General features: G+C 52.7%; 2 protein-coding genes across 15 annotated transcripts; both read right to left on the reverse strand.

The window, feature by feature from the left end:
- Positions 1–1,521: 1,521 nt before the first annotated feature.
- Positions 1,522–12,147, reverse strand: RUSC1 (RUN and SH3 domain containing 1). Of its 13 annotated transcripts, none has more exons than XR_014844079.1 (12): positions 12,101–12,147; positions 9,966–11,417; positions 9,280–9,690; positions 8,560–8,684; positions 8,162–8,260; positions 7,922–7,998; positions 7,623–7,797; positions 7,444–7,549; positions 7,214–7,260; positions 5,999–6,548; positions 4,527–4,655; positions 1,522–2,243 (listed from the first exon to the last, which is right to left on the reverse strand). XR_014844079.1 is itself a non-coding variant. In XM_013997004.3 (12 exons), exons 2-12 carry the CDS (start codon positions 11,329–11,331, stop codon positions 2,075–2,077), a joined length of 3,297 nt encoding a protein of 1,098 aa, XP_013852458.1. In that variant the 5' UTR covers positions 11,332–11,417; positions 12,101–12,147; the 3' UTR covers positions 1,522–2,074. The 13 variants fall into 13 exon arrangements, 11 of the variants coding, with proteins under 11 accessions (XP_013852458.1, XP_013852457.1, XP_013852462.1 ...); XR_014844080.1 differs by having other exon boundaries at positions 7,916–7,998; XM_013997004.3 differs by having other exon boundaries at positions 8,517–8,684.
- A 309-nt stretch (positions 12,148–12,456) lies between these two features.
- On the reverse strand, positions 12,457–27,056 carry FDPS (farnesyl diphosphate synthase). Of its 2 annotated transcripts, XM_021088557.2 has the most exons (11): positions 27,031–27,056; positions 25,831–26,047; positions 25,591–25,753; positions 23,850–23,990; positions 15,270–15,350; positions 15,007–15,129; positions 14,310–14,398; positions 14,132–14,204; positions 13,418–13,495; positions 13,184–13,318; positions 12,457–12,711 (listed from the first exon to the last, which is right to left on the reverse strand). In XM_021088557.2, the coding sequence occupies exons 2-11, from the start codon at positions 26,010–26,012 to the stop codon at positions 12,511–12,513; spliced, it is 1,266 nt and encodes a 421-aa protein (XP_020944216.1). In that variant the 5' UTR covers positions 26,013–26,047; positions 27,031–27,056; the 3' UTR covers positions 12,457–12,510. The 2 variants fall into 2 exon arrangements, with proteins under 2 accessions (XP_020944216.1, NP_001172060.1); NM_001185131.1 differs by lacking the exon at positions 27,031–27,056 and having other exon boundaries at positions 12,511–12,711; positions 25,831–26,012.
- Positions 27,057–27,350: the final 294 nt, after the last annotated feature.

The raw sequence follows: 27,350 nt of genomic DNA on the forward strand, positions 1-27,350 counted from the left end.
GGCAAAAGTAGGAGACATTTGCGTTTAACCAACCCTGCCCCTGAGCACTTCCAAAGCTTTGAAGATTTTTATCTTCTCAAGTCCCTTCTCCCAACACCAGCCTGTTTTAACTTTCAAAGATGAAAGAAAACTTAGATTTCTTTTCCCTGTGTTTCACCTCATAGTTCTCAGCTTCCTCCTAACTTTCCTGTTGCCTGGATATGATTATAGCTTTCTATTCTTACATCCTTTCAGTGATTCTCCTCTAGGCAATCATAGTGATTTCCAGTCCCATTCTCAAAGCTGTAGAGCATTTAGTTATTCTCATTTCAGAAGACTGGAAGGAAACTCATTAACTCTTAACAAAGTAATAAATGCCAAGTTACTATGCTTTCTAAAATTATATCCCCATATGGTGATATTAAGAAAAAAAATGTGTCCCTCGAGTTCCCATCGTGGCACAGTGGAAAGGAATCTGACTAGGAACCATGAGGTTGCGGGTTCAACCCCTGGCCTTAGTGGGTTAAGGATCCGGCGTTGCTGTGAACTGTGGTGTAGGTCACAGATGCAGCTTGGATCCCAAGTTGCTGTGGCTGTGGTGTAGGCCAGCAGTTATAGCTAGCTCCGATTCGATCCCTAGCCTGGGAACCTCCATATGCCATGGGTACGGCCCTTAAAAAGAAAAAAAAAAATGTGTCCCTTCTTGGAGTTCCCACTGTAGCACAATGGGTTAAGAATCCGACTGCAGGAGTTCCAACATGGCGCAGTGGTTAACAAATCCGACTAGGAACGATGAGGTTTCGGGTTCAGTCCCTGCTCTTGCTCAGTGAGTTGACGATCCAGCATTGCCATGAGCCTGTGGTGTGGGTTGCAGACGCAGCTCAGATCCCGAGTTGCTGTGGCTCTGGTGTAGGCCGGCGGCTACAGCTCCCGTTTGACCCCTAGCCTGGGAACCTCCATATGCCGTGGGAACGGCCCAAGAAATAGCAAAAAGACCAAAAAAAAAAAAAAAAAAAAGAATCTGACTGCAGCAGCTCAGGTCGCTGCAGAGATGGTGGTTCAGTTCCCAGGCTGGCAAGTATGTTAAGGACCCGGCGTTGCCATAGCTGTGGCCTAGGTCAAAACTGCGACTCAGATTCAATCCCTGACCTGGGAACTTCCATATGCCCCAGATGTGGCCATAAAAAAAATTTTTTTTTAATGTGTCCCTTCTTTAAATCCTTTAATCCTTCCCATCACCTCTGATATAAATCTGATGCCTATAATTTTAAGGACTAAGTCTTCCAACTTTCCCGTATCTACTCGGCCTCCTACCACATCAGTCTCACCACGTAAGGAAATCCAGTCTCAAACCAGAGAGGCACTTCTGAGAGTCTGGCACAATCAGGAGTTACTTCGCAATTCCTCAGGCAACAATAAGAACTGGACCTGGGTTAAGAAGGAAGCATCTCCCTTGGGCTCCCCCTTAGAGGGCCTCCCTCCCTCTCTCCCTCCCTCCCTCCCCTACGGCCTGTATCCTGAAACCAACAGTGACAGACACACTCAACTCCCATTCTTTATTGGGACAAAGGAGGAAAGAGGCAGACCAACACCACAGGCCCACCCACCAGGGGTGTCCAAACTTCAGCACCTAGTATAGCATGAGTACATCATAAATACAGGCAACATGGGGTGGGTGAAGTGGGGGAAGTTTCCATACGCAGGAAGAAGACTAGAGGCCCTTCTGGTCTTGGGACTGAGGCATATACGGTACTGGCATAGTCTACTTACAGATGAAGAAGATAGAGGAAGGTTAGAGTTCCATTTTGCAGATAGGAAGAGAGAGATTCCCTTATGCATACTGGAAAGAGGAAAGATTGCATGGAGGGAAATTCCTTTTTATATATTTGGAAGAAGAGCAGATTTCACATTATAAATGGGCATGGGAGGGAAGAAGGAAAGTTTATTTTACACGGCAGAAATGGACGTGGGAGGAAAGTGTCATTTTGCAGACGGGGAAAGTGCTTCAGGGATGATCAGATTACGTGGGTGAGTGTTCATTCCATTCCCAGGTGACAGGAAGGAGAGAGTTGCAGGAAAGGAAAAGGTCCTGGGCCTAGAGAACAAGGGATGTGTACCCCACAGGCACTAGCCCCTCCACTCCGTCCCTTCCACAGCGGAGCCAGTCCTCATCCACAGTGGCGATGACACGCAGCACTTCCCCACGCCGGAAGCTCAGCTGGTCAGGTCCCGCAGCAGTGTGGTCACAGAGAGCCCGGACCGCCCTGTGAGGAGCGGGGAGGAGATGCTGGGATGAAGTAAGGCAGGGGTGCCCAGCTGTCCCACCCTCCCCTTCCCTCTGTGTGCTGTGTCCCTATTGGTTCAGCTCAGTGGACACTGACAGGACTCTGGAAGAGACATGGGGACCGTCTACCAACATGGTGATTGTATTTAGGGCCCCCGCCCTCTCCTGAGCGCCAAACCTACTCTTAAGCTGCTTATTTGACATGATTTGCACCATTCTTCTTTGCTTCAAGTTCAACATATGCAAACTAAATGGCAACCCTCCAAACCAGTCCCTCCTCCCGTGTCCCCTGTTGTAAACAGCACCACCTTCCGTCCAGTTAGTTGCTCTTGGCAAAAAAACAGAGTGTCTCAGTCTCTACATCCACTTCATCACCAAAACCTGTTTGGGGAGTTCCCGTCGTGGCGCAGTGGTTAACGAATCCGACTAGGAACCATGAGGTTGCGGGTTCGGTCCCTGACCTTGCTCAGTGGGTTAACGATCTGGCATTGCCGTGAGCTGTGGTGTAGGTTGCAGGCACGGCTCGGATCCCGCGTTGCTGTGTCTCTGGCATAGGCCGGTGGCTACAGCTCCGATTCAACCCCTAGCCTGGGAACCTCCATATGCCGCGGGAGCGGCCCAAGAAATAGCAACAACAACAAAAAGACAAAAAAAAAAAAAAAAAAAAGATTTGATTTCTCCACTTACTATTTGAAGGAAAAAAAAAAAAAAAAACAAAAAACCTGTTTGGTGTTTGTATCTTCCACTACCCCATTGATCTGTCTCTTCAGTTCCACAGCTGTTAACCTAGTTTAGGCCTCTGTCCTTTCTCTGGACCACTGCATCTAATCCACCTAGTCTGCCTGAATCTTGACTGGCCTCTCCAGCTCCATTCTCCAGACATCAGTCAGAGATCCTTCTAAAATATAAGCAAGCATCTCATCCCCAGGCTTAAGACCCTTCAACAGCTCCCACTGCCTCAGAGTGATGTCCAGGTTCCTTAACTGGCCTTAATGAAGCCTCCAACCTCCCCATCCCTGCTGCCAGCATCCTCCACTCCAGCCACAACTAATCACGTACTAATAGTTCCTCACTCACCACCACAAAGGGCCTCTCCACCTTTGCACCCTATTCCTTCTGCCAGATGCACATGCCGCACCTTCCCTGAGTCCCCACCCTGGGGAGGAAGCCCTGTCTATTGGCCCTAAAGGACTCGGGTCTTCCTTTCCTAGAGTATTTATCACACAGAAATGTAACTGCTTGTTGGTTTGGTTTTTTGTTTGTTTGTTTTTTGTATTTTTAGGGCTGCACCCGCAGAATCCGGAGGTTCCCAGGCTAGGGGTCGAATAGAAGCTACAATTGCCAGCCTACACCACAGCTCACAGCAACGCCGGATCCTTAACCCACTGAGCGAGGCCAGGGATGGAACCCACAACCTCATGGATACTAGTCAGATTCGTTTCCACTGCACCATGACAGGAGCTCCCTGTAACTGCTTGTTTATTCATTGATATCCACACTGGACTACAAGCTCCTTAAGGGCAGAGTCTCCAACAGGTTTTCCTTTCTTTTCCCTCGCCCAGCATCATGCTTAGCACATAGTAAGTATCTGAAAAGTACTTGAACAGAAAAATCAAGAAGCCTAATTCAATGGATTGAGAGAACCCAAGAGAAGCCAGACCCTGAAGTCAATGCAGCTCCTGGTGCCAAATTAGAAGTTCCCACTAAAGGGAAGCACAGTTCCCCAGTGACACAAGTGGGTACATTCTTATATACATATAGTAGTAAAAGTTACCACTAACTGGATACTTTCTGTGTGTCAAATGCTTTTATGAAACTATACAAATTGTTATTTATGTAATTTCTAAGTAACTTCATAATTACTAAATTATTGTTTAGTCTTAACAATAACCAATAACCACAACCAAAATATCGATCATCCTCTTTTTTGTTGGCCAAGCCAGTAGCACGCAGAAGTTCCCAGGCCAGGGATCGAACCCACACCATAGCAGCGACCCAAGCAGCGACCCAGTGACAACACCAGTTCCTTAACCCGCTACGCCACAAGGGAATTCCTAAGTTATCCTCTTTTAACAGAGAAAGAAACTAAGTTTCAGAGAAATTAGTGTCACACCAATAATAAACAGCAAAGATGTAACGCAAACCAAGCACTGTCTGACTTTATAGCCCCAGGCCTTTTACGCCACCTTCCATCCACTCTGCGAAGACAGGAAAACACACATAGGTAACACACATGCACACCAGCGCTTCCCCCAACCCTTACCTATGGGTCTGCGCCATGCTGGGTGCTGAGGCCTTAAGCTCCTCTGGAGAAGAATGGGTCTCGGGAGGTGCCCCCCACTTCATCAGAGCCAACATACTCACTGTCGGGGGCAGCCAGCTGGATGGTCTCCTGGAGGAAAGGATACAGGGTCACAGGTCACCCCATCTCCAGAAGAAGATCCCAAGTCCCCAGGGAGGGAGGAAGAGGCTAAGGGACCTGACTGGTTCCAAAGAGGTCAGGAGTGTGTCACTGCTGAGGGCAGAGTGGCAGTTGTGGCATACAGTTATCTTTAGGGTAATTAGGGAGGTGACAACAAAGGGCTATAACACCAAAAGCCATAAAGGGACCTGTGCAACTAGCAGGCTTCGAGAAATCCAAAGGGTCGCTAGAGCACCTGAAGCCAGGAAAGAGCCACCAGTGGTCAAACCCGAGAGCAGGAGTCAGAAATTTTTTTTTTTCTCCTTTTTTTCTAATGGGCCAGAAAGTAAATATTTTGGGCTTTGAGGGCCAAGAGGCAAAATAGACATTCTGTATGTAGTTATATAACTTTTAAAACTTCACCACTTAAGGATGTAACCATTGGGAGTTCCCATTGTGGCATAGCGGAAACAATCCAACTAACATCCATGAGGACACAGGCTCCATCCTTTGCCTTGCTCAGTGGGTTAAGGATCGGGCATTGCCATGAGCTGTGGTGTAGGTTGCAGACACAGCTCAGATCCTGAGTGGCTGTGGCGTAGTAGGCTCCAATTTGACCCCTAGCCTGGGAACCTCCGTAAGCTACGGGAGCAGCCCTAGAAATGGCAGAAAGAAAGAAAAGAAAGAAAGAAAGGAAGGAAGGAAGAAGAGAGGGGAGGATGGAGGGAGGGAGGAAGAAAGGAAAGAAAAGAGAGAAGAGAGAGAGAAAGAGAAAGAGAGAGAGAGAGAGAAAGAGAGAAAGAAATGAAAGAGAGAAAGAAAGAAAGAAAGAGAGAAAGAAAGAAAGAAAAGAAAGAAAGAAAGGAAGGAAGGAAGGAAGGAAGGAAGGAAAAGAAAAGAAAAGAAAAGAAAAGAAAGAAAGAAAGAAAGAAAGAAAAGAAGTTCCTGTTGTGGCACAGTGGTTAACGAATCCGACTAGGAACCATGAGGTTGCGGTTTCAGTCCCTGCCCTTGCTCAGTGGGTTGACGATCCGGCGTTGCCGTGAGCTGTGGTGTAGATTGCAGACGCGGCTCGGATCCTGCGTTGCTGTGGCTCTGGTGTAGGCCGGCAGCTACAGCTCCAATTGGACCCCTAGCCTGGGAACCTCCATATGCCATGGGAGGGGCCCAAGAAATGGCAAAAAGACCAAAAAAAAAAGTTTAAAAAAAAAAAAAGAAACCATTTTTAGCTCATAGCTGTAGAAAAGTAGATTGTCCCATCAAGTTTTAAATTGGGATGACAGGGGGCTCTGAGGGGGGTCAGAGATCATGGAGGGGACCAGGGACTCCATTACCTGGATTTGGGGGCTCCACTCTCAGTTTCTGCGAGGCCCCCAGGCACTCCAAAGAGTCTCCCCAGCCATACGCCTCTGCCTGGTGTTGCTTCCTCTGTGGGCAGGGACCTCTCCTGTGCAACCTCGGCTGCAGTCCCGTGACGCCTGGATCCCCACCGGGGAAGAGGGAAGCCCTCGGTGCCACCAGAGGCGTAGACCCGGGAGGCCTGGGTCAGCTGCTCCCACCAGCTGCCTGGGGTGGGAGGGCTTGAGGGGGCTGAAGGCCCTGGAGGGGTCTGCCCGGAAGCCCCCTTGAGGCTCTGCGCCAGCCGACCCCCCCAGTGCAGCATGGCTTGCACAGTCTGCTGCAAGGCTGGGGGCGAACTTGAGGGGGCAGGGGCCTGAGGCGGGCCCAGGGGCAGGTGGTGATGGTGCTCAAAGAGCAGATCCAGGTGGAAGGTGAGCACCGACAGTGGCTGCAGCAGGAGTAGCAGCTCTGTGGATAAGGAGGGGCAGCCACTCCGGGCCAGGGAGAAGAATCCGGTGGGCAGGTACAGGAGGGACAGCAGGCCTGGGGAAAGCAGGCTAACATCAGCCCCTTGTCCCAGAGGCCTCCCTGCATCAACCCACCCATCAGCAGACCTCCCCCGCAAGCCTTACTCTATGCTGGGACAGGGGGGCAGGGGGTGCAGGGCTGCCACATCCCTACCCCTGCAGACAGCCCGGAGAGGGAGACACACCTAGAACCTGTGGTGGCAGATACATAAGCAACAAAAAGGAGGACTTGAGGGCCGTGGGAGCAACCCCACAGGTTGCCGGGTAGGGGTAAGTTAGTCTAGACTCTGGTGGGGGTGGAGCCTCACTGAAGAAGGACCCAAAGGATGAATGAAAGTTAAGGAAGAGGCACAAGGGGCAGGGAGCCCAGCTCTGGGTGGAAGGACAGCAAAAGGAGGGCCTGGGGCAGGACGATAAGGAAAGGAGACTGTCCCAGGACCAGGGAATGCCCCAGCCCTGAAGGCGGGGGAAGAAGGCAGAGGCCAGATAACCCAGGCTTTGGAGGTTACAGTGAGCATGTGGGTGGTTCCTCCTATGGGTAAGGGGACTGACTCCCTGTAAGAGGTTAAAGTAGAACAGTAATAAGATCATTCTAGCATCGGAGGAACTCACAGAACAGATCCCTTTCCCTCCCACCCACCCAGCCCAGCAACCCCACCCTGTGGGCCTTGAGCCTCTGACCTGCATCTTCCTGGAGACTGGAAAACCACACCTCCAGCTGCTTCGTGCTGGGGAGAGAGGAGGGAGAAGTTCAGGGGCGGGGAGGACTCCAGCCCCCTGTGGGTACAGGATGGGAGAGGAGATTGAAAGCAGGCCTTCTCTGAAGACACAAGGATCCACCATAGGTCCCACTCATGACACCCCTGCAGTCCCCAGGCTATGGGAGGGGTGCCAGGAAGGCGGCCACTCACTTGAGGAGGCCCAGGATGAAGGCATGGAAGCGGCTCCGGCTGCTTCTCAGCGGGGCCAGGCGGCTGACCTGGCTGTACAGTGTCCCCAGGGAACGGGTGCTGGAGGCTGAGGACACACGACACTGTCAGCCAGGCCCCAAGCCCTGCCCTCTGCCCTGTCCCACATCCTCCCGCTTCACCTGGCTTCACAGAGGCCTCCACCACGCTCCAGGGGCTGCTCCTACGCTGCCCAGTGATGAGGTCCTTCTGGAAAGGCTTCAGCCCATCGGCCACCAGGGCATGGAGAGCTGGACAGAGGGTAGTCAGCACCAGGTGCCCCACATCTGGGCTCAGACGGCTGTCCCCCAACTGGGCCTGGAGGCAGCACAATGGGCAAGGGGTCTAGAGATACCTTCTCCCCGCCAATTGCTCCTATGCCCTCAGACCTACATCCATCCCCCACCCCCAACCTCCACCCCTTCCCCACAGACACCTTCACCTTCTGAACCAAGTTCCGGGCGGCCCCAAAGTGCGAGATGATTTTATCCACTGAAGCACTGACAGCTATCAGGAGACCTGGGTCGGGGGAAGGGACAAAGCATCAAAGACCCCTGCTCTCCCCAGGCAACCCCGAGGGATGGTAAGAGGCGGGTTTATGACATTTGACCCTGAGAGAGGGAAGACTTAAGTGAGGAGAAGTTGATTCCCAAGCCAGGGGTCAAAAGTCAGGGCATCCTACCTTTTTTCTGCTCCTGCAGCTGGCCAGTCCCACTCTGGGCTTCTGCCATCCACAGTCGCTGGGCCCCGGGGACACCGGCGAATGACCAGGAACTACGGACTGGGGTGAGGAAAGAAGAATGCAGTGACACTTACCGGGGGTTACCCCAAGGGCTCCAGGCTTCTGCCTGGGTCACCTCCTGCAGATCTGCAGCGTCCTTGCCCCTGAGGTCTTGGGAAAGGGGGCGCAGGACCGGGCGGAGCCCGAGGCAGCTCCACCTGGGCTCGCAGAGTGAAATCCTGCACCTCTCTCAGTACTGCCACCCTGCTCCCCGCCTCCCGGTTCCCATTTCCCTTCCTCTCGGCTCAGCTCCCACCTCCTCGATCCCGGAAGTCCGGGAATGGGACAGCCACGCTCACCTCCCGCCTGCCAGGCTGGGCCCGTGAGGCGGGAGATGACAGGGCCAGGGAAGGGAGGCGCAGCCCTGTGCCCGCCGCCCAGGCCCCGGTCAGGCCCGCGGGGACCCAGGGAGCACGTGGGGAGCCTGGACCAATGAAAAGACAGACAGACGGGAATGGGAGGAGAGACAGAAGGAGAGGAGACCCAAGGATTGGGAGACCAGAAGGCGCCGGAAAGGGGAAACCCGGGTCCTGCGCCAGCATCTCGCCGGAGGGCTGGCCCCGAGGGGAAAAGAGTGACCAGAACCCCTTTGGCCTTATAAGCTCCGCGAACTTCACCCTCCACCCTTCCCGAATAAGGTGGGGGTCAGGCTGGTACTCCCCTGGCCAGGGAATTCCACTGGAACCCAAGGTTCCTAACAATGAACTTGCTGGGACCCCCTTAAACTGAGTACGGAAGCTGGCGAAGCCCGCGTCCACTATGCCCGGGCCTAGGGGGAGAGGGGCCAGGCCACGCAGCGGGGGAGAGCAGCAACCTTCGCCCAGCACAGGGAGCCAGCAGGGCCAGACTCCCCAGGACCAATGAACTTGGAATCCGCCCAGGTTGAAGGGCGACACCCAGCCGGGTTACCCCGGAAAAAACTAAAGCAGAGATCTGGGTGAGGGTGGGTGGGGCTTTGGAGTGGGTGGGGCAGCCCTGCTGGAGGCGTGGCTCGCAGGGCTGGCCCGGGTCCATCTTACGTAGCCTGGGCGGAGGCGGTGGGCTCCTGGTCCAGCGAGGGGCCTTCGGCGGACGAGGTGGCGGTGGCAGCGGGGGGGCGGGTACCTGGCGGGTTGGGGAAGCCGCGGCGGGGAAGGTGCTACTTCTGGGAAAAAGCGGGGACAGCAGCAGTGCCAGCTCAGGGCTGGCGAGGCAGGGCAGGGCCCCCCGAGCCGGAGGCGAATAGGCGCCCACCGGGGACAGGCGGACAGGCAGTAGCTGCTCCTCTGGGGGACTCGGCGCCCCCAATAACCGCAGCCCAGAGCCAGGCCAGCCAGCCAGAGGGGCCAGGAGCAGAGACCCAGCTGCGGCTGCGCCCCCACCCTCCAACAGGGGGCGCCCGTCAGCCGAGAACCGGAAAACCAGGGGCTGAGGGAGCAGGGGGTAACTGGCTGCAGGCGGGATTGGCGGGGCAGGTGCAGAGGGAAAGGAGGCCAGCGGAATGGGCAGCCAGGCAAGGAGGGGCGGGAGAAAGAGGGAGCAAAGAGTTAGTCCCGTAACCCAAGGACCCACCCAGTTTCCCTTTCCCGGAGCGCTCCCTGGTAGAAGGGGACGGGGAGGATGGGTGACACAGAACGGAAGGGAGACGGGGGCGGGGTTGGAAGGTTTGGAGGCGTGGGCGAGGTGGAAGCCCAGCCCTCTCTCGATGCCTCCCGCGGCCTCTTACCCTCTAGGCCGGCTTGCGCGCCAGGCTCCTCGGGCTCCTTCGCGGCTGGGGCCTCCTCGCCAACTGCGGGACTGCCCGCCCTGCCCTCCTCGGTCTGCCCCTCTGCTATGGGCTGCAACCCAGGTCGGTTCTTCTTCCTCCGGGGAGGCACCGGTGGAGGTGGGGGCCGGGGCGGGACCAAGGCCCAGCCAGGAGGGGGGTCTCGGGGTGGGACTGGTGGGGGCGGGGCCCGGTTTCGCGACCGGAGTTCCTTGAAGGTGGTGACTTCCCGGGGAGGTGCCGGGGAGCCCCCCAGCGACCCTGTGGGGGGCAGCTCCGTGTCCGGCGAGAAAACAATGAGCCAGTCACTGCGGTCTTTCTTGGCTTGCGGCACCAGGGGCAGCCCTGGGCCCCGTTTGCGCTTCTGGGCCAGCTCGTGGAAGGACGTGATTGTCCGGTGGGGCACCGGCTCCTCGCTGACGTCACTTCTCCATCCCCCATCAATTTTCCCTGCATCTGTTTTCGAGCCCAGATCAGTTATTCCTGCGTTAGTTTTCCAACCGGAGTCGAATTTTCCAGGTTCAGCTTTCCAATTAGTGTTAGTATTCCCATTGACTCTCCAACCAGAGTTATTGTTCTCAGTGATTTTCCAGCCAGCTTCTGTGTTCTCGGTGTCAATTTTCCAAATGGGGTTGATTTTCCAACTGGGTTCAGTTTTCCCAGCATCGATTTTCCCATCATCACCTTCTGGGAGGTCAGGGGTAGAGAGGTCCTGCTCCCCACCCTCGTCTTCTTCCTCTAGCCCTGGGGAAGGGAGGTCCTGGCAGGTGGTCAGGGCATTGCAGTTGGAGTCCAGGCTAGGGCCGGTTGGAGAGGAAGTTCCGGAGCAGGAATCCGGAGAGCAACAAAAGCTGTCTGGAGAGCAAGCGCCTGTGCCGGCGGAGGCCAGTGGAGAGCCTTGCTCCAGGGGGACGATGCTGGGCTGAGGGTGGACATCCTCATTGCCAGGGAGCTCCCTGGAGTAGACTGAGATGGGGGACTCATCCGGGCTAAAATCTGAGCAGGAGCTGAGAGAGGAGGAGCAGCCTGGGTCCGAGGGAGAGGCAGCCCCCTCTTCTTCCTGTGCTGGGACCTGCCGGTTTTCTAGGCCTGGCCCGTGCTCCTGGCAGCATCGGCAGGGCACGGCTGGGCTGTTGGAATTGGCGTCCACCAGGGTCCCGCTGCAAGGCCCTCGGCTCTCCTTACCCCCGGTGTCCCCTGGGGGAGGGGATGTGCTCAAGGGCCCCTCTCGTAGCTCCGGACGGCGGGACAAGTGCAGGCCCAGAGAGACATGCTGGAGGTGGATGTGGTTGAGGTTGCAGAGTAAAGCCCTCTGAGGGGACAGCATGGTGCCGGCGGCGACGGGGTAGCCTCTAGAGAATGAGGAGGCTCAGGCCTCTCACATCCACCTACCTGGCAACAGCAGACGCAGACCTAGAAGACAGGGATGGTGAAACCAGCAGTGAGGGTGCGGGCCGCAGGAAGGACGCTGAGGTGACTGATGGCTGGAGCAGGCCTGGAAAGGCGCCTTAAACAATATTTAGATGAGATGCAAACAGACATCAACTGGCCATTAGCATCCGCTGCAGTGTTTGCAGGTGGAGTCGACTGTAACCTCCTGGGAATGGGGCGGGACGGGTTAGAGAATGCGGCTGCGTTCTCAGTCTCCTTGGAGGTGCAGGGGCTTGTAAAAGGATGGGGCCAGGCTGAGAATGGCCCCGGGATCCACTCTACTGCAATCTGGCCCTGCCCCCAGAATGCCCCTCACTCCCAGAAGGGGCCGAGAGGCCCCGCCCAGATGCTCTGAAATGAGAGGGGGAGGCGCGTCTGGCTGGTTAATGCAGGAAAGGGGCGGGCGTGGGGGGAAGGACGAAGCAGCCATCAGCATGTCAACGCAGCCTGGCAGGTCGGCCCGCATAGAACCCGGGCTCCAGCCCACAGCAGCTGTGCACCTTCATCCAGCTCCGAGAACCTGCATGTCTTTCCATTCTCTCTGCAGTTGTCTCCATCGTCCAGCTACCACCCCGCCCCTTGTCTATTCATTTTTCACTGCTCCCCCTCTCCTGCCCCACCCCACGTGCCCTATCCCTCCAGCCACACCCAAAGGCCATCCTCACCAGGGTCCTCCTGCAACCGCTCCGCAGCGGCGTCGGGGATCCTCTGTGGCTCCCACGGACCCCGCCCAGCCCACACAGACTGGAGGGGAGGGGCGCTGGCACAACCGGCCAGCGCTGCGCAGCCGCGCCCCTTCACGCATGGGCGGGGCGTGACCGAGACCCAGCCCCCAGCGCTTGACGTCTTGCCCGGCACCCACCCAGGCCCAGGTCGACTGCTTTTGAGGGCTTTGAGCATTCGATCCCGGGCAGATCCTAAAGCCAAAGCCCACAGTCCCGGTTTCCACGCAGCTACCCTCCACCCTGCCTATTCTGGACACAGCTGCGCCCCTGGCTGGCAAAAAAACAGGAACGGAACCGGAGGTTAGATAGTAATTTATTGAGAGCCCCCCCTCCCACCTTCAGTCTCTGGGCTACTTTCTTCTCTTGTAGATCTTGTGTGCCAGCTCCAGGAAGATGGCCGGGGGCAGGGGCGCAGCATACTGCTCGATGAGACCCATCAGGTGGCTGTAACTGTCTTCCTCGTACTGCAGGAACACTGCCTGCAGATTCATCTCCTCATACAGCGCCTTCACCCGGGCCACCTTCTCAGCATCCTTCTGCCCATAGTTCTCCTGGAGCGTTGGAGGCAGGAAAGTGGGCCTGTTAGCCTTCCCTCAACACCTCCAGGTCCCCTCCACTCCCCTCATCTGGATATTCCAGAACATCTTCAATGCCATTCCCACCATCGCTGTCTCCAATTTCAAGTGTCTCCGAGTATCTAGGATCGTGAACTTCTCCCTCCCCGCCCCAAATGCTAGGAGACTGGTTCAGCCCTCAGCTTCCTCTATCCCTGGATTTCTCAACCCTTGGCACTACTGAAATTTTTTGGCCAGATAACTTGGTGTGGGAAGCTGCACGTTTGGCAGCTCCGCTGGGTTGCTAACCACTAGAGAGATGTGTGGCACATGCACACACCGAGTTATAACAAGATGTCTCTTGACATTGCCCAACACCCCCTGTGGTGCAAAATCACCCCTACTGCAGAACCACTAGCTCAATCCCCCTTTTCGGCAGCTCAGGGATCCACAGCCCGCTCTGGGGCACCTGCAGGATTTGGCGCTGCTCCGGAGAGGCCCGCTGCAGACACTGAACCACCAGCCAGCTGCACTTGTTGTCCTGGATGTCTGTGCCGATCTTGCCTGTCACGCTGGGGTCCCCAAAGAGGTCGAGGTAATCGTCCTGGGGTGGGTGGGGAGACGACAAAGGAGGAATGAAGAGGCGCCGAGACAAGAAGAAAAGTCGGAGCCTGTTCGCTGCTGGCGCCTCACGCCTTCCTACCTGAATCTGAAAGAACTCTCCCATCTCCATCAGGATCTTCTTGGCATTGGCGTGCTCCTTCTCCCCGTCAATGCCTGCCTGAGGTGAAAAGGGAATTGACAAGCCACACCCCAGAGGTGCCTTCATCTTCCTGGCTGCTTCCTTCCACAAGCTCGTGCTCCCGTGCAGCCCCTAATCTTCTCTCTCCTTTCAGACATCCCTGATCCACGGTCCAGCCTCTAGCCCACTTATGTTAGCTAAGCCTTCCTGCGAGTCATAGCAGAGAGGACCCCATCCTGGAGGCCCTCAGTCCTCGAGTCACTCAGATCCCTCTTCCTAATCTTTCTGCCACTTCTGACTTCCTTCAGGAGGAAAAGGAAACTTGGAGAAGCAAGGACAACATAGACTGTTAACCCCAATGACTGCCACCGAATCCAACTGCCTCCTCCTCAGCCCACATCCTCTCCTCCTGACTCCCATCCCGACTCAGGTGGTGGATTCACTGTTCCCCAGTGATGGGCCAGCCACTTTCCCGTGAATGGCTTGTTCATTTCTACAGGCATCCTGGGAGGTGGGGATTTTAATCCTCTTCCCACAGCTGAGGAATCCAGACTCAAGAGGGATTACGTAACTTGCTCAAGATCACATACTTAGTGGAGGCACCAGACTGTCCAAAGCTGTCTGCTCTGTGGCCTCCTATCAGCAGGGCGGCCAGGTAGGGGGAGGCTCACTCACCATATACATGGCAGCAGCCACGGGCAGGTAGAAAGAGTAGAAAGCTGTCTTGTACTTGACAATAGACTTGTACCTGAGTAGGGGAGAAGTTTGAGATGAACTCCTCAGAAAGACAAGACCCCCCACCCCCCACCCAACCCTCCCTCACTGTCCAGATACGGTTCCCACTGTCCCTCACCTCTTTTCAGTGAACCTGCTAAGATCCACGTTGCCCTGGGGGCCGGCGATGAGGTCCAGGGTCTGTCCGATCTCAGTGTTGTAGGAAGTCTGGAGGAGGAAGAAGATGACCTGGACGTTCTCCAGGGCTGGGGAACCCGGAAATCCTGGGCCCTACATCCTATGCCAGTTGACAACCAGGCAGGCAGAAAGACAGAGGAGGAAGAGGGCCCCCAACTCAAGGCCCATATAGTCACACTCAGTCCCTTATGACTCCTTCCAAACAGACACACAGGAGCCCTTCTTGCCACCATCACCCTCCAACGCCCTCCCTCAATACCTTCCTTCCACGCAAACCCACATATTTTTCTTTTTTGTTCCTTTTTAGGGCCGCACCTGCAACATACGGAAATTCCCAGGCTAGGGGGTCAGATCACAGCTACAGCTGCCTGCCAGCTACAGCCAAAGCCACTTGGGATCCAAGCTGCTGTGTCTGTGACCTACACCACACAGCTCATGGCCATGCCGGATACTTAACCCACTCAGCGAGGCCAGGGATCAAACCTGCATCCTCGTGGATATGAGGTGGGTTTGTTTCCGCTGAGTCACTGCAGGAACCCCACAAACCTATAGATTTCCGGCGCTAGTCGAAAAAACCCTATAAAGGCCAAGGCTACTATGGGCAGCCACTGGGCACTAAGCCCCGGTCAACAGCATACCTGCAAGAAGAGCTCAATCAGGTTCAGGTAATAGGGCTGCTCCCGGCAGTAGAACTTCAGCAGGCGGTAGATACAAGCTTCCAGAAGGAAAGCATCATTGATGGCATCCAAACCTATACCTGGCTGTCAGGGACAAAGACAAACAAGCAATCAGTCAACCTCTGACCTAGACTCAAACCAAGAGCCCCTGCATAGGCGCTATGTAACCACCTCCCTGCGGCCCATTCCCCAGCCGTCCTCTGCTCCCTTCCTGCCCACTTTACCTTCCGATACCAGCAGGTCTGGCCCCGGCGGGTGAGGGAGGAGTCCTCGATGTCGTCTGCCACCAGGAAGAAGGCTTGGAGCTGGGGGGAGAAGGAAGAGTGTAATAAGAACCCCAGGGCTCCTTAGTACTGTTTCTTCTATCAGCAACAGAGCTGTTGCTTTTGAGAATCACTGAGCTGGGAAGGAAGGCGGGGGGCACCGAGGACTTTGGGTCTGTGCCACTGGACCTTGCAAAGTTACAAGACCTCTCTGGCTCAGGCTTCCTTGTTTTCAAAGTAAGAGACCACGGCAGTGCTCTGATGCCTCCAGACCAACAACCCTAGACTACCCCTAGTATGATGGAGATGAGACATCTATTGGTATATATTATATCCTCTCCTGCCAGAAATGGCAGTGAATGCCTCAAGTAAGATTTCTTCGTGCCATTTGCCTTTACACGACTTCTGGAACAAAAAGGGCTGTCCTAGGGAGTCCCCATTGTTGCTTAGTGGAAATGAATCTGACTCTGATCCATGAGGATGCAGGTGCGATCCCTGGCCTCACTCAGTGGGTTAAGGATCCGGCGTCGCTGTGACCTGTGGTATAGGTCGCAGACACAGCTCGGATCTGGTGTGGCTGTGGCATAGGCTGGCAGCTACAGCTCCGATTTGAACCCCTAGCCTGGGAACCTCCAGATGCTGTGGGTTCGGCCCTAAAAAGACAAAAAGACCAAAAAAAAAAAAAAAGGCTGTCCTTGTCATCCCCCAGGGCACTCCACTGACATACTCCAGTGACCAGGAACAAAACCTCACGTCAGGGAGCTCATTTGGGAGCCCAGGTCTAATAGGATGGACCTGAAGTCTGACTCCTAGTAATGTTTACTCATGCGTCTTGAACATTGCCAAAGGGCTGACTCTTCGGCATGCTTTTTTTAGCCTCAGCCATGGCATGTGGAAGTTCCTGGGCCAGGGAGCCAACCCAGACACAGTGACAAAGACAGAGCCTTAACCCTGTGCCACCAGGGAACTCCCAGCCTGTGAAGGTACCAGAATGTGGTTTCCCACGGGACTGTGAACTCCTTGGAAGCAGGGACAATGGGTGAGGCCCTCCTGGGATTCTCAGAGCCCAGCATAAGTGCTGGTCCCGGAGTGGGTGTGTCATAAATGTGTGTCTACAAAATAAATAATAAAGCACAAACGTGTCCCCCACGATACTTCCTGCAGTCAGGCTACACATTCCAGTTCCTTAAGCAGCTTTTCAAGACATGGTTTTTAAACCTTTATCCCATCCTGACCCCTGTGTGTGCACTAGAGTATCAGTGTTGCTCAGAGGACATGCCCAACACCACCCACCAGCTCTGGTGTGTGCAGCGCAGAAAGGGCAATGGCCATCGTGGCTCTTGTTCCAAGTGAAGTCCTCGGGGGAGGAAGCATCCAGCGACACCTTTACCTCTGACCTTGCACTGAGGTGGAGACTGGGCTCTCCACACTAGGGACACGTTTTTACAGTGTGTTTATTTGGAGTGGCACTGTTCCCCTGAAACCACCGGTCCACGGTCCACTGCCTCTCCCAAGAGTGAGTATAAGGACCATCTGGTTTCACCAGCACCACTCAGCCAAGATCATCTCCAGGAGTTCTCATTGTGGCACAGCGAAAATGAATCCCACTAGGAACCGTGAGGTTGTGGGTTTGATCCCTGGCCTCGCTCCATGGGTTAAGGATCCAGCGTTGCCATAAGCTGCAGTGCAGGTCACAGACACAGCTTGGATCCCATGTTGCTGTGGCTGTGGTGCGGGCCAGCAGCTATAGTTCCAGTTAGACCCCTAGCCTAGGAACCTCCATATGCTGCAGGTATGGCCGTAAAATGTTTAAAAAAAAAAAAAAGTCTTAAAAGGGCATTCATGCTGTGACCTTCCTCAATCTTCTCTGCCCCCTCACTGTACTTTCTATTAAGGAAGCTTTAAATCTACAGGGGATGGTACCATAGTACTGGGTTGGATTTTTTTGTCTTTTTGCTACTTCTTGGGCCGCTCCCACGGCATATGGAGGTTCCCAGGCTAGGGGTTGAATCGGAGCTGTAGCCACCAGCCTATACCAGAGCCACAGCAATGCGGGATCTGAGCCGCATCTGCAACCTACACCACAGCTCACGGCAACACTGGATCCTTAACCCACTGAGCAAGACCAAGGATCAAACCCGCAACCTCATGGTTCCTAGTCGGATTCGTCAATCACTGAGCCACAACAGGAATTCCGGGTTGGGTATTTTTAGTAACTTTCCCAGGTATGTGCTACCATGGGAAGTAACGGGAAATATACATTACCTGCAAAGCTCTCTTACCAAAATGTTCACCTGATTATTTCCTCATGATACTAGTCAGACTAGAATTTGAGCCACTCTACAAAAAAATTCACCTGGACTTAACAAAAAGTCAAGAGTTCCCGATGTGGCTCAGCAGGATAAAGATCCAGTGTTGTCTCTATGGTGGCTTGGATTGCTGCTAAGGCAAGAATTTGATTGATCCCCAAGCCCAGGGAACTTCCATATGTCGGGTGCAGCTGGGGGGAAAACAAAACAAAACAAAAAACCTGTAATGGACAACTGGGGAAGAATTAGGAATATTTAAATATGAAATATACATTAATTTTTTTGGCCTCGCCCACAGCATGCGAAAGCTCCCAGGTCAGGGATCAAACCTGAGTCACAGACAATGCCAAATCCTTAACTAGGCCACCAGGGAACTCCAAGATACTATTTTTTTTTTTTTTTTTTGGTCTTTTTAGGGCTGTACCTGCAGCATTATGGAGGTTCCCAGGCTAGGGGTGGAATCAGAGGTGTAGCTGCTGGCCTATGCAGGCCTCCGCCACAGCCACAGCCACGTCAAACCCAAGCCGCATCTGCAACCTACACCACAGCTCTAAGCAACGCCGGATCCTTAACTCACTGAGTGAGGCCAGGGATCGAACCTGCGTCCTCATGGCTGCTAGTTAGACTCATTTCCGCTGAGCCACAACGGGAACTCCAAAATACTATTATCCTATGTTAAATATCTAAGATGTTGCTGAGATCCGCGTCTGCCAAAATTCATATGTTGAAATCCCAACCTTCCAAGATGATGGTATTAGGAGGTGAACCCTTTGGGAGATGGTTACATCATGAGAGTGGAAGCCTTGTGAAAGGGATTAAGCAAGGCTCCCTTTGCCCTTCCACCTGAGGACACAGCGAGAAACCTGGCTATGAACAAGTAAAGAGTCCCCTCACCCAATTGGGCAGAAGCCTTGATCTGGGACCTCCCAGCCTCCGAAGCTGTGAGATATAAATTTCTGTTATTTATAAGCTACCCAGTCTGTGGTATTTTGCTGTAGCAGCCAAATGGACTAAGAAACGTGTGATAATGCGATAGAGTCAGATAAGCACATGTCCTTGTTTTCAGGAGGTAAATGCTGAAATAGAAAAAAGGTTGAAGGAGATGAACCAGAAGAGGAAAGAAAGCAGCAGAAATTATAGTAAAAATCATCCAAAACAATGGTGGGCAGCAGAAATGGCATCTTGTGGAAGTGACAGGATTACAGCTGTGTTTAAAAACATTCCCCCTCAATGACAACAAAAAAAGGAGTTCTCAGAGTTCCCATTATGGCTCAGCAGTTAACAAACCCAACTAGCATCCATGAGGATGTGGGTTCGATCCCTAGCCTCACTCAGTCGGTTAAGGGTCCAGCATTGCTGTGAGCTGTGGTGGAGACTGCAGATGTGGCTCAAACCCCCATCGCTGTGGCTGTGGTGTAGGCCGGCAGCTACAGCTCCGATTCGAACTCGGGGAACCTCCATATGCCCTAAGTATGGCCCTAAAATGACAAATAAATTACGTAAAATTGTTGGAGTTCCAGTCGTGGTGCAGTGGAAACGAATCTGACTAGAACCATGAAGTTCGATCCCTGTGGGTTAAGGATCCAGCACTGCCTTGAGCTGTGGTGTAGGTTGCAGACCTGGCTCGGATCCCGTGTTGCTGTGGCTGTGGCATAGGCTGGCAGCTACAGCTCCAATTTGATCCCTAGCCTGGGAACCTCCATAAGCCAAGGGTGCAGCCCTAAAAAGCAAAAAAAAAAAAAAAAAGGTTTGAGTGTTGAAAATCTCATGTAATTTGTGTTTTTTAAAAAAAGAAGAGGAGTTCCCGTCGTGGCGCAGTGGTTAATGAATCCGACTAGGAACCATGAGGTTGCGGGTTCGGTCCCTGCCCTTGCTCAGTGGGTTAACGATCCGGCGTGGCTGTGAGCTGTGGTGTAGGTTGCAGACGCGGCTCGGATCCCGCGTTGCTGTGGCTCTGGCGTAGGCTGGTGGCTACAGCTCTGATTCAACCCCTAGCCTGGGAACCTCCATATGCCGTGGGAGCGGCCCAAGAAATAGCAACAACAACAACAAAAAAGACAAAAAAAGAAGAGTTCTCTTGTGGCTCAGCAGGTTAGGGCTCTGGTGTGGTCGCTGCTGTGTCTCAGGTTTGATCCCTGGCCTGGAAACTTCCACATGCCACAGGCCATGTGGCCAAAAAACCAAAAAAGACACCCAGCCAGTTCTATAGGTTCAGGGAATTTCCGTTGTGGCTCAGAGGAAACAAATCTGACTAGTATCCATGAGGACACAGGTTTGATCTCTGGCCTTGCTCAGTGGGTTCAGGATCTGGCATTGCAGTGAGCTGTGGTGTAGATCACAGATGTAGCTCGGATCTGCTGCAGCTGTGGTGTAGGCCAGAGGCTACAGCTCCCATTTGACCCCTAGCCTGGGAACCTCCATAATATTACTATTAATATTACTATGGACAAAGCCAGTATATAATTTCCCTTAAAGATGGGAAGAGACAAAGCTAGGTGAACTGGGATGCACTGGGCTCCATTTGGAAAAACCTCTTAACTTAAATTCCTATTTATAACTTTTTTTTTGGGGGGGGGGTCCTTATCTAGGGCTGCACCGGTGGCATACGAGGTTCCCAGGCTAGGGGTCTAATCAGAGCTGTAGCCGCCGGCCTACACCACAGCCACAACAAATACCAGATCCTAGCTGCATTTGCAACCTACACCACAGCTCATGGCAACGCCGGATCCTTAACCTACTGAGCAAGGCCAGGGATCGAACCTGCAACATCATGGTTCCTAGTCGGATTCGTTAACCACTGCGCCACAACAGGAACTCCCTATTTATAACTTTTACTAATACTACCAACTATACTCTTTTTCTATTAACTTTCAACAAAATTGCTATTTCTTACATTGCCAAATGCAGAATTAGGTCTCTAAAATAATATACAACTCCATATCATTTCACTGTAACTCTAGATATGAGAAAATGTTAACAAGAGGGAATATTTTCCTGGACCATAACAGACTAGTAAGACAGGTAGTCCAGGGACTTATTAACTTACTGTTAATAAGGCTTCATCCAGTCACAGCACATTGAGCGGTCTGTCAACGAAATCTTTGCCAGACCTGGGAATGAGCATTCCTGGCACCAAAAATGGTCATGAAATGCCTCCCAAGACTATGGTCGAATTTATGACCATGGGGAGCCCTGTGAACTGGAGATAGACACCTGCCATCTGCCTCTGTGTGGGTTAAATCAAACTGCTGCAGCTGCTGACCCTCAATCTTCCCAGACAGGAGTTCTGATCTCAGGGCAGAGATCAGGAACGAGGCCTTCTGTGCTCTGGAAGAACTGAAGGAATGGGCATTCCGATAGTTAGATGTTATCAGGTAAAGATTTTTATGAGCCCAAATGCTTGCAGCTTCTTACATGTAGGAAAACACTAAGATCATTAATGGTAACATCTGCTTTAGCCATTTAGGAGAAAAATAAAATGAAAAGGCAAAATGGAATAGCAGTGGTTCAGACATCCACCGTGATACCAGACAGATGTTTGTATTGCTACGACTTTACGGTTTATACACACCTGACGTATAAACTGCAGCTTCGGAGTTCCCGTCATGGCGCAGTGGTTAACGAATCCAACTAGGAACCATGAGGTTGCGGGTTCAGTCCCTGCCCTTGCTCAGTGGGTTAACGATCCGGCATTGCCGTGAGCTGTGGTGTAGGTTGCAGACGCGGCTCGGATCCTGCGTTGCTGTGTCTCTGGCATAGGCCGGTGGCTACAGCTCCGATTCTACCCCTAGCCCGGGAACCTCCATATGCCGTGGGAGCGGCCCAAAGAAATAGCAAAAAAAGACAAAAAAAGAAAAAATAAATAAATAAATAAATAAAAAATAAACCGCAGCTTCTCTCAAAACATCAGCTGGGAGCTGCAACCTTCTATTTTCAAGGTCATCTCTTGTAACCCCCCCGAAAGATGAAAACCTAATGACTAACAGCTCTTGTTATTTCTAAGTCAATACCACACTAACAGCTAAAATCTACTGAGGTAAAACTAGACAACTAGCTACCTGGCTACAAGTCTCCCCGAAGTGCCAGGCCCAAATTGGGTTTCAGGCCTATTCAAAAAATTAATTTCCTTTGTCACTTCAAACTTTCACTTCTCCAATTATTTCTGACTCGGTGTGTTACACCTACATTATAATATATAACTATATTAAATGGCTTCGTTACAGTAATTCCCTTACTGATCTTTGGTGTTGATTTTTTTTTTTTTTTTGCTCAAATGCATTATTCACTTAGTGGATTATCAGCTTAAAGTTTTATTTTTATTTTATTTGTCTTTTTTAGGGCCCGCAGCATATGGAGATTCCCAGGCTAGGGGTCTAATCGGAGCTGTTGCTGCCAGCCTACACCACAGCCACAGCCATGCCAGATCCGAGCTGTGTCTGCAACCTACACCGAAGCTCACAGCAATGACGAATCATTAACCCACTGAGCGAGGCCAGGATCAAAGCTGCAACCTCAAGATTCCCAGTCGGATTTGTTTCAGCTGCGCCAAGACAGGAATTCCTGGCCTTGATTTTTAATCTGCTTGTTAAGTTTGTTTCTTCTAGAATATGACAAACAAGTCTCCAAATGATAATTTGATGGGGATATCAACCAGTCAACATCCGAACAACACAGGAACAAGCCATCCTAGGGAGCTACACCTCCTGCCTCAAGAATGCCCCAAATGGATTCCCGTCCTGGCTCAGTGGAAACGAATCTCACTGGTAACCATGAGGATGCAGGTTCGATCCCTGGCCTTGCTCAGTGGGTTAAGGCTCTGGCATTGGTCTGAGCTGTGGTGTGGGTCAGATGAGGCTCAGGTCTGGCTGTGGTGTAGGCTCGCAGCTACAGCTCCGATCTGACCCCAAGCCTGGGAACTTCCATATGCCACAGATGCGGCCCTAAAAAGACAAGAAAAATTAATAAAAAAAATAAAGCCCTGATGAAAATTAGGCAGCGGGAGCCCAGAGCCCAACAACACCCCCATTCAGCAGGAAGCAGCTAGAGCAGTCATTGGCCCTTTCCCCATATAATCTGGGTTCCTAGACGCCACAGAGTAAAATACACAGGTAGTCAGACATGAGCAGGGCATTCAAAGGGGCCAAAGATTTGGCCCTCAAAAAAATGAGGGGGGGATGTTAGAGGCTTCCAGTCCCCTTCAAGGATATTAAACCCAAAGCCTCTGGCCATGTCTCACTGTAATGCTCCTTCCCCCCTAACTTGACCAGCCTGGGCTGCTCACTCCCTGCCAGGGAAAAACTGTCTCCCACTCCTCACCTGACGCCATATAACCTGTTCCCCATGCAAATAAGGTATCCTGCCTGAAACCAATCAGAAGATCAAACTGGGTCCCACTGTGGGGTATAAAGACTATTGCAGAGTGAGTCAGGCCCTTTTTTAACCTGCGAGCATGTAAATTCTCTCACTCCCTCTCTGAAAATGGACTTTCACCTTAGTAAATTTGTAAAACGTCAAAAAAAAAAAAAAAAAAAAAAAAAAGGAAAAAGAAAGAGATCTAGGGGGTTTTTTTTGGCTTTTCTAGGGCCCCTCCCTCGGCATATGGAGGCTCCTAAACTAGGGGTCTAATCGGAGCTGTAGCCGATGGCCTACACCAGAGCCACAGCAACGCAGGATCTGAACCACGTCTGCAACCTACACCACAGCTCACGGCAACGCCGGATCCTTAGCCCACTGAGCAAGGCCAGGGATCGAACCCGCAACCTCATGGATACTAGTCGGATTCATTAACCACTGAGCCACGACAGAAACTCTGAAATCTAGGTTTTTGTATGAAATCTCTTCTTTGTTATATTTAAGGAACTTAATTTTAAAATATTTTCAAAAACTACCCGCAGGCTTCCATTTCTCCAATCTCTGCCGTAGAATAATCTTCTAGAAAACATCTATCACTTGTGTGCCTGTCCTCTGCTCAGAGGAAAGAGTTGACAACTTTATGCCCAGTTCCAAGGCCCTGACTCACAGTTAGTCTACTGGGGAAACATGTACTTACTGGCCAAAGAAACTGACTGCAATTGTTAACCCTTGGAGTAATTCACCAAGTTTGGCTGTGGCATGCTAGAGGCACAGAAAACACAAAGAGCCAAGGCCCAACCCTCCTTGTCCCCCCCACCCCCCGCCCCCATCCCACCCAGGGCACCTCCACCCTAGAAGACTTCTTCTCCTGCCCTCTCACCAGTTCAATACACCAGCCCACGGTCAGGGCCCGCTGGAGACTATCAGCATCCTGCTTCCTGGGCTCCACCAGCTCCCGGAACACCACCAGCACCGTGATACCTCGGTTGTACTTGCCTCCGACAACATTGTACTCCAGAACCTGGAGGCAAGGGCACAGGGGCAGGGCGTCAGGGTCCATAGAGCAGCTACTCTGAGATTTCTCCTTGTCCTCTCCCACTTCCAACCACCAGCCCTAACTTTTTTTTTTTTTTTTTTTTGTCTTTTTGCCACTTCTAGGGCTGCTCCCGAGGCATATGAAGGCTCCCAGGCTAGGGGTTGAATTGGAGCTATAGCCACCGGCCTATGCCACAGCCACAGCAACACCGGGATCCAAGCCATGTCTTCGACCTACACCCAGCTCACGGCAACGCCAGATCCTTAACCCACTGAGCAAGGCCAGGGATCGAACCCACAACCTCATGGTTCCTAGTCGGATTCATTAACCACTGAGCCACGATGAGAACACCAACCAGCCCTAACTTCATCCTCAACCCCACACCCTCCTCCAGACAGCCTCTGGAATTGCTACTCAGCTTCTTCCTTCAAGTCCTGGAGCACAGAGGGAAGTTCCCCAGGCCCCAGGCACTCTCTGCGTTGTCTTCCTCAGTACATTTAAAGCCTCCATAGTGGAGATTAAAATCTGCTCCCAAACCCGGGGAGAACTCTGTCCATGCAGAGAATGTACATAGGAATGGCTGGTGTGTTTGGGTCTCCTCCAATTCTCCTACGCTTCCCCTTCACAGTCCATTCCTCCTTTCCCAGCCCCCTCCTCCTACCCACAGTTCAACCTATCTGCAAATGAAAAGCCTCTCTCACTTTATTAAAGCCCCCCCACCCACCCACCCAAAGTCGGCCAGAGGAAATCTTGGAGGAGACCATAGGGTGGAGGACCCGTCCCCCACTCCTCCAATGGCATGTCCTGCTGGGACCTCTGTGCCGTTGGCTGCCCTTAGATCTAATTCACTGGGAAGACTTCCCTTTTAATCTCCATCCCAGTGTAGACACACCCCCTTCTCCTTAGTTCCCCTCAGACAAATGAGAGAGCATTTATAGTAAGAATTACTAGATACTCTAAAAGAATAAAAGAATTAGGAGTTCCCATTGTGGCTTAGCAGTAATGCACGCAAACTAGTATCCATGAGGACACAGGTTCAATCCCTGGCCTTGCTCAGTGGGTTAAGGATCAGGTGCTGCCATGAGCTGTGGTGTAAGTCAGACATGGCTAGGATCAGGTGTTGCTGTGGTTGCAGCTCTAATAAGACCCCTAACCTGGGAACTTCCATATGCCACACTTGTGGCCCTTTAAAAAAAAAAAAAAAAAAGGAATAAAACAATAAGGCAACTTAAGTATCTCAGCAATAGTTCTTGTCCTAGAGCAGGAGTTTCTGATGCACTAGCTTCACCCAAGCCCATCTCAGACTGCCTTCCTCCCAGGTCCCTGCCAAGGTAGCCCCTCATTATTTCTGGATGCCTAATGCCTCACCCCCAGGGCCCTCCACCCTTATTCAAAGCAGTGCGGATGGCCCAAAAGAACCACCAGGCAGGACTACTGGGCTAAGTATACCTGCACCTCCAGAGGGCACCCAGAAACGCTCAGGTAAAACCCTGCTCCCACCCCTGCCAAAAGTCCCCCAAAAGCCAGAGCTGGATCCCACACATGCAGAGAGAGCAAAGACTCTCTCCAGTCATAAATCCCTCACCTCCTTGAGTCGGGCAACAGCATCTCCTATCTCTGGGTGCCCGATGTCCTCCTCAGTCAGCACCTTGACGATCTGGGAGAAGTGCTGGATGAAATCCTGCCTTTCTCGGGCATAAGCGTCCAATTTCTGGTCTCCGTTCATTCTGAGGGAGGAGTAAAATGCTCTGAGGAGAGGGAGGACAAGTCAGAAACCTGAACAGCTGCTCCCCTCCCCAAGGCCCCTCACCCCCACCAAACTCACCGAGGCTCCTCTGTCCACGCTTGGCACCAGCAGCGAGCACTGTGCCATGCCCCCAGGACTGGGCACCCGTGCACCAGGGAGGGCCGCCGTAGGGGACCCAGCCACCTCTCCCGGGGCACCCAGCAGGGGGCTGGCAGCAAGAAGAGCCCCACAGATCTCAGCCAGCGGGACAGGGGCAGCATGGGGGGTGGTACAGGGAAGGGGCACTGAGCACTCCCTGCAGGAGCAAGCACCAAAGGCAGATGCACGTTGGCAGCTCCCCAGGTCACCTCCCCGAACTTTTACCTCCATAGCCAGAAGGCCCCACTTTCTCCTGGTATGAGATTGAGGGCATTTACAGGGAAAAAAAAAAATGTGGGGAACAAAAAGTACAGCTGGGTGACTGAGAATAAACTAACTGCACTTAAAATATGATGGCTAGAACTTGGAGTTTCCTGGTGGCCTAGTGGTTAAGGACCCAGTCTTGTCACTGTTGTGGGCAGGTTGGATCCCTGGCCTAGGAACTTCCACATGCCATAGGTGTCGCCAAAAAGAAAAAAAAGGTGACTAAAACTTATTGCCACCTAACTTTATCCTTTTCAACCATCAATGCCTCCCCTCCAGGGATTCTCTGGAATTGCTACACCCCTGGCTGCTTCCCAAGTCCTGGAGTACAGAGAGAAGAGTCTAGAGTAAAGGAATTCAGAACTGGGGGCTAGGAAGACCCTTAAATCAACCTATTTTATATAAGTCAAGCTGAGCCTCTAGGAGGTAGGAAGATACCTAGGACGTGGGTACCAAACCTAGAATCCAGGTCTTCCCAGTAGCCAGAAAGAGGGGTACAGAGTCTGTGAGATGAAGAGACATGAAACAGGAACCCCTGGGTGCTATGGACATGTGGTCTGAGGCTCTGGGACTGGGTGTCCTAAGCCTTTACAGACTAGAACTATGCAGACAACCTCAGAACAACAGTGGGCAGGTGGGGAGAGTTCGCAGTAGAAGAGCAAACCAATGTGCAGTTACACTGAGGGTTCCAGGAAAGCACAGGACAGGGATGGGAGTTTTTCACATCCATGAGGTTAGCCAGTCGGTCCCACCAACCCCCAAAGCGGGGGAACTCCAGCACAACGTACTGGTCCTCCTGTGCCTCAAAGTATCACTACAGAAGTAAGGCTGAGTTTCTAACCCGTGCCTCCACTCCCTGCCCGAGACCTCTCTCACCTGTTCCTGGATGCCGGTTGTGGATCCAGAGAATTGCTGGGGTATGCCTAAAAACCGGACTCCTCAACGCTCAGCTCTCTGGGACTAGTAGTTCTCCATCTCTTTTCGCTATAGGCAGAAAGGCCCAGTAAACTACAATTCCCGGCATGCCACGGGAGGGACAACTACAACGCAATCTAGCGTGTACTGGCAGGGTGGAGACGAGCCACTCTGATTGGATGTTTTCCCTCGTATGAGTATGAGGCCCTGTAACCCACAGCCAATGGAAGTGCAGCACCCCGGGGCCCACAGCTAGAAGGAGGTAGAGTGGGCCAAGATTA

Source organism: Sus scrofa, chromosome 4 (genome assembly GCF_054392235.1).
Source record: "Sus scrofa isolate SSC_HxYL_T2T_F1_AM1 chromosome 4, Sscrofa_HxYL_maternal_Yorkshire_Landrace_v2.0, whole genome shotgun sequence".
NCBI classification, from domain to species: Eukaryota; Metazoa; Chordata; class Mammalia; order Artiodactyla; family Suidae; genus Sus; species Sus scrofa.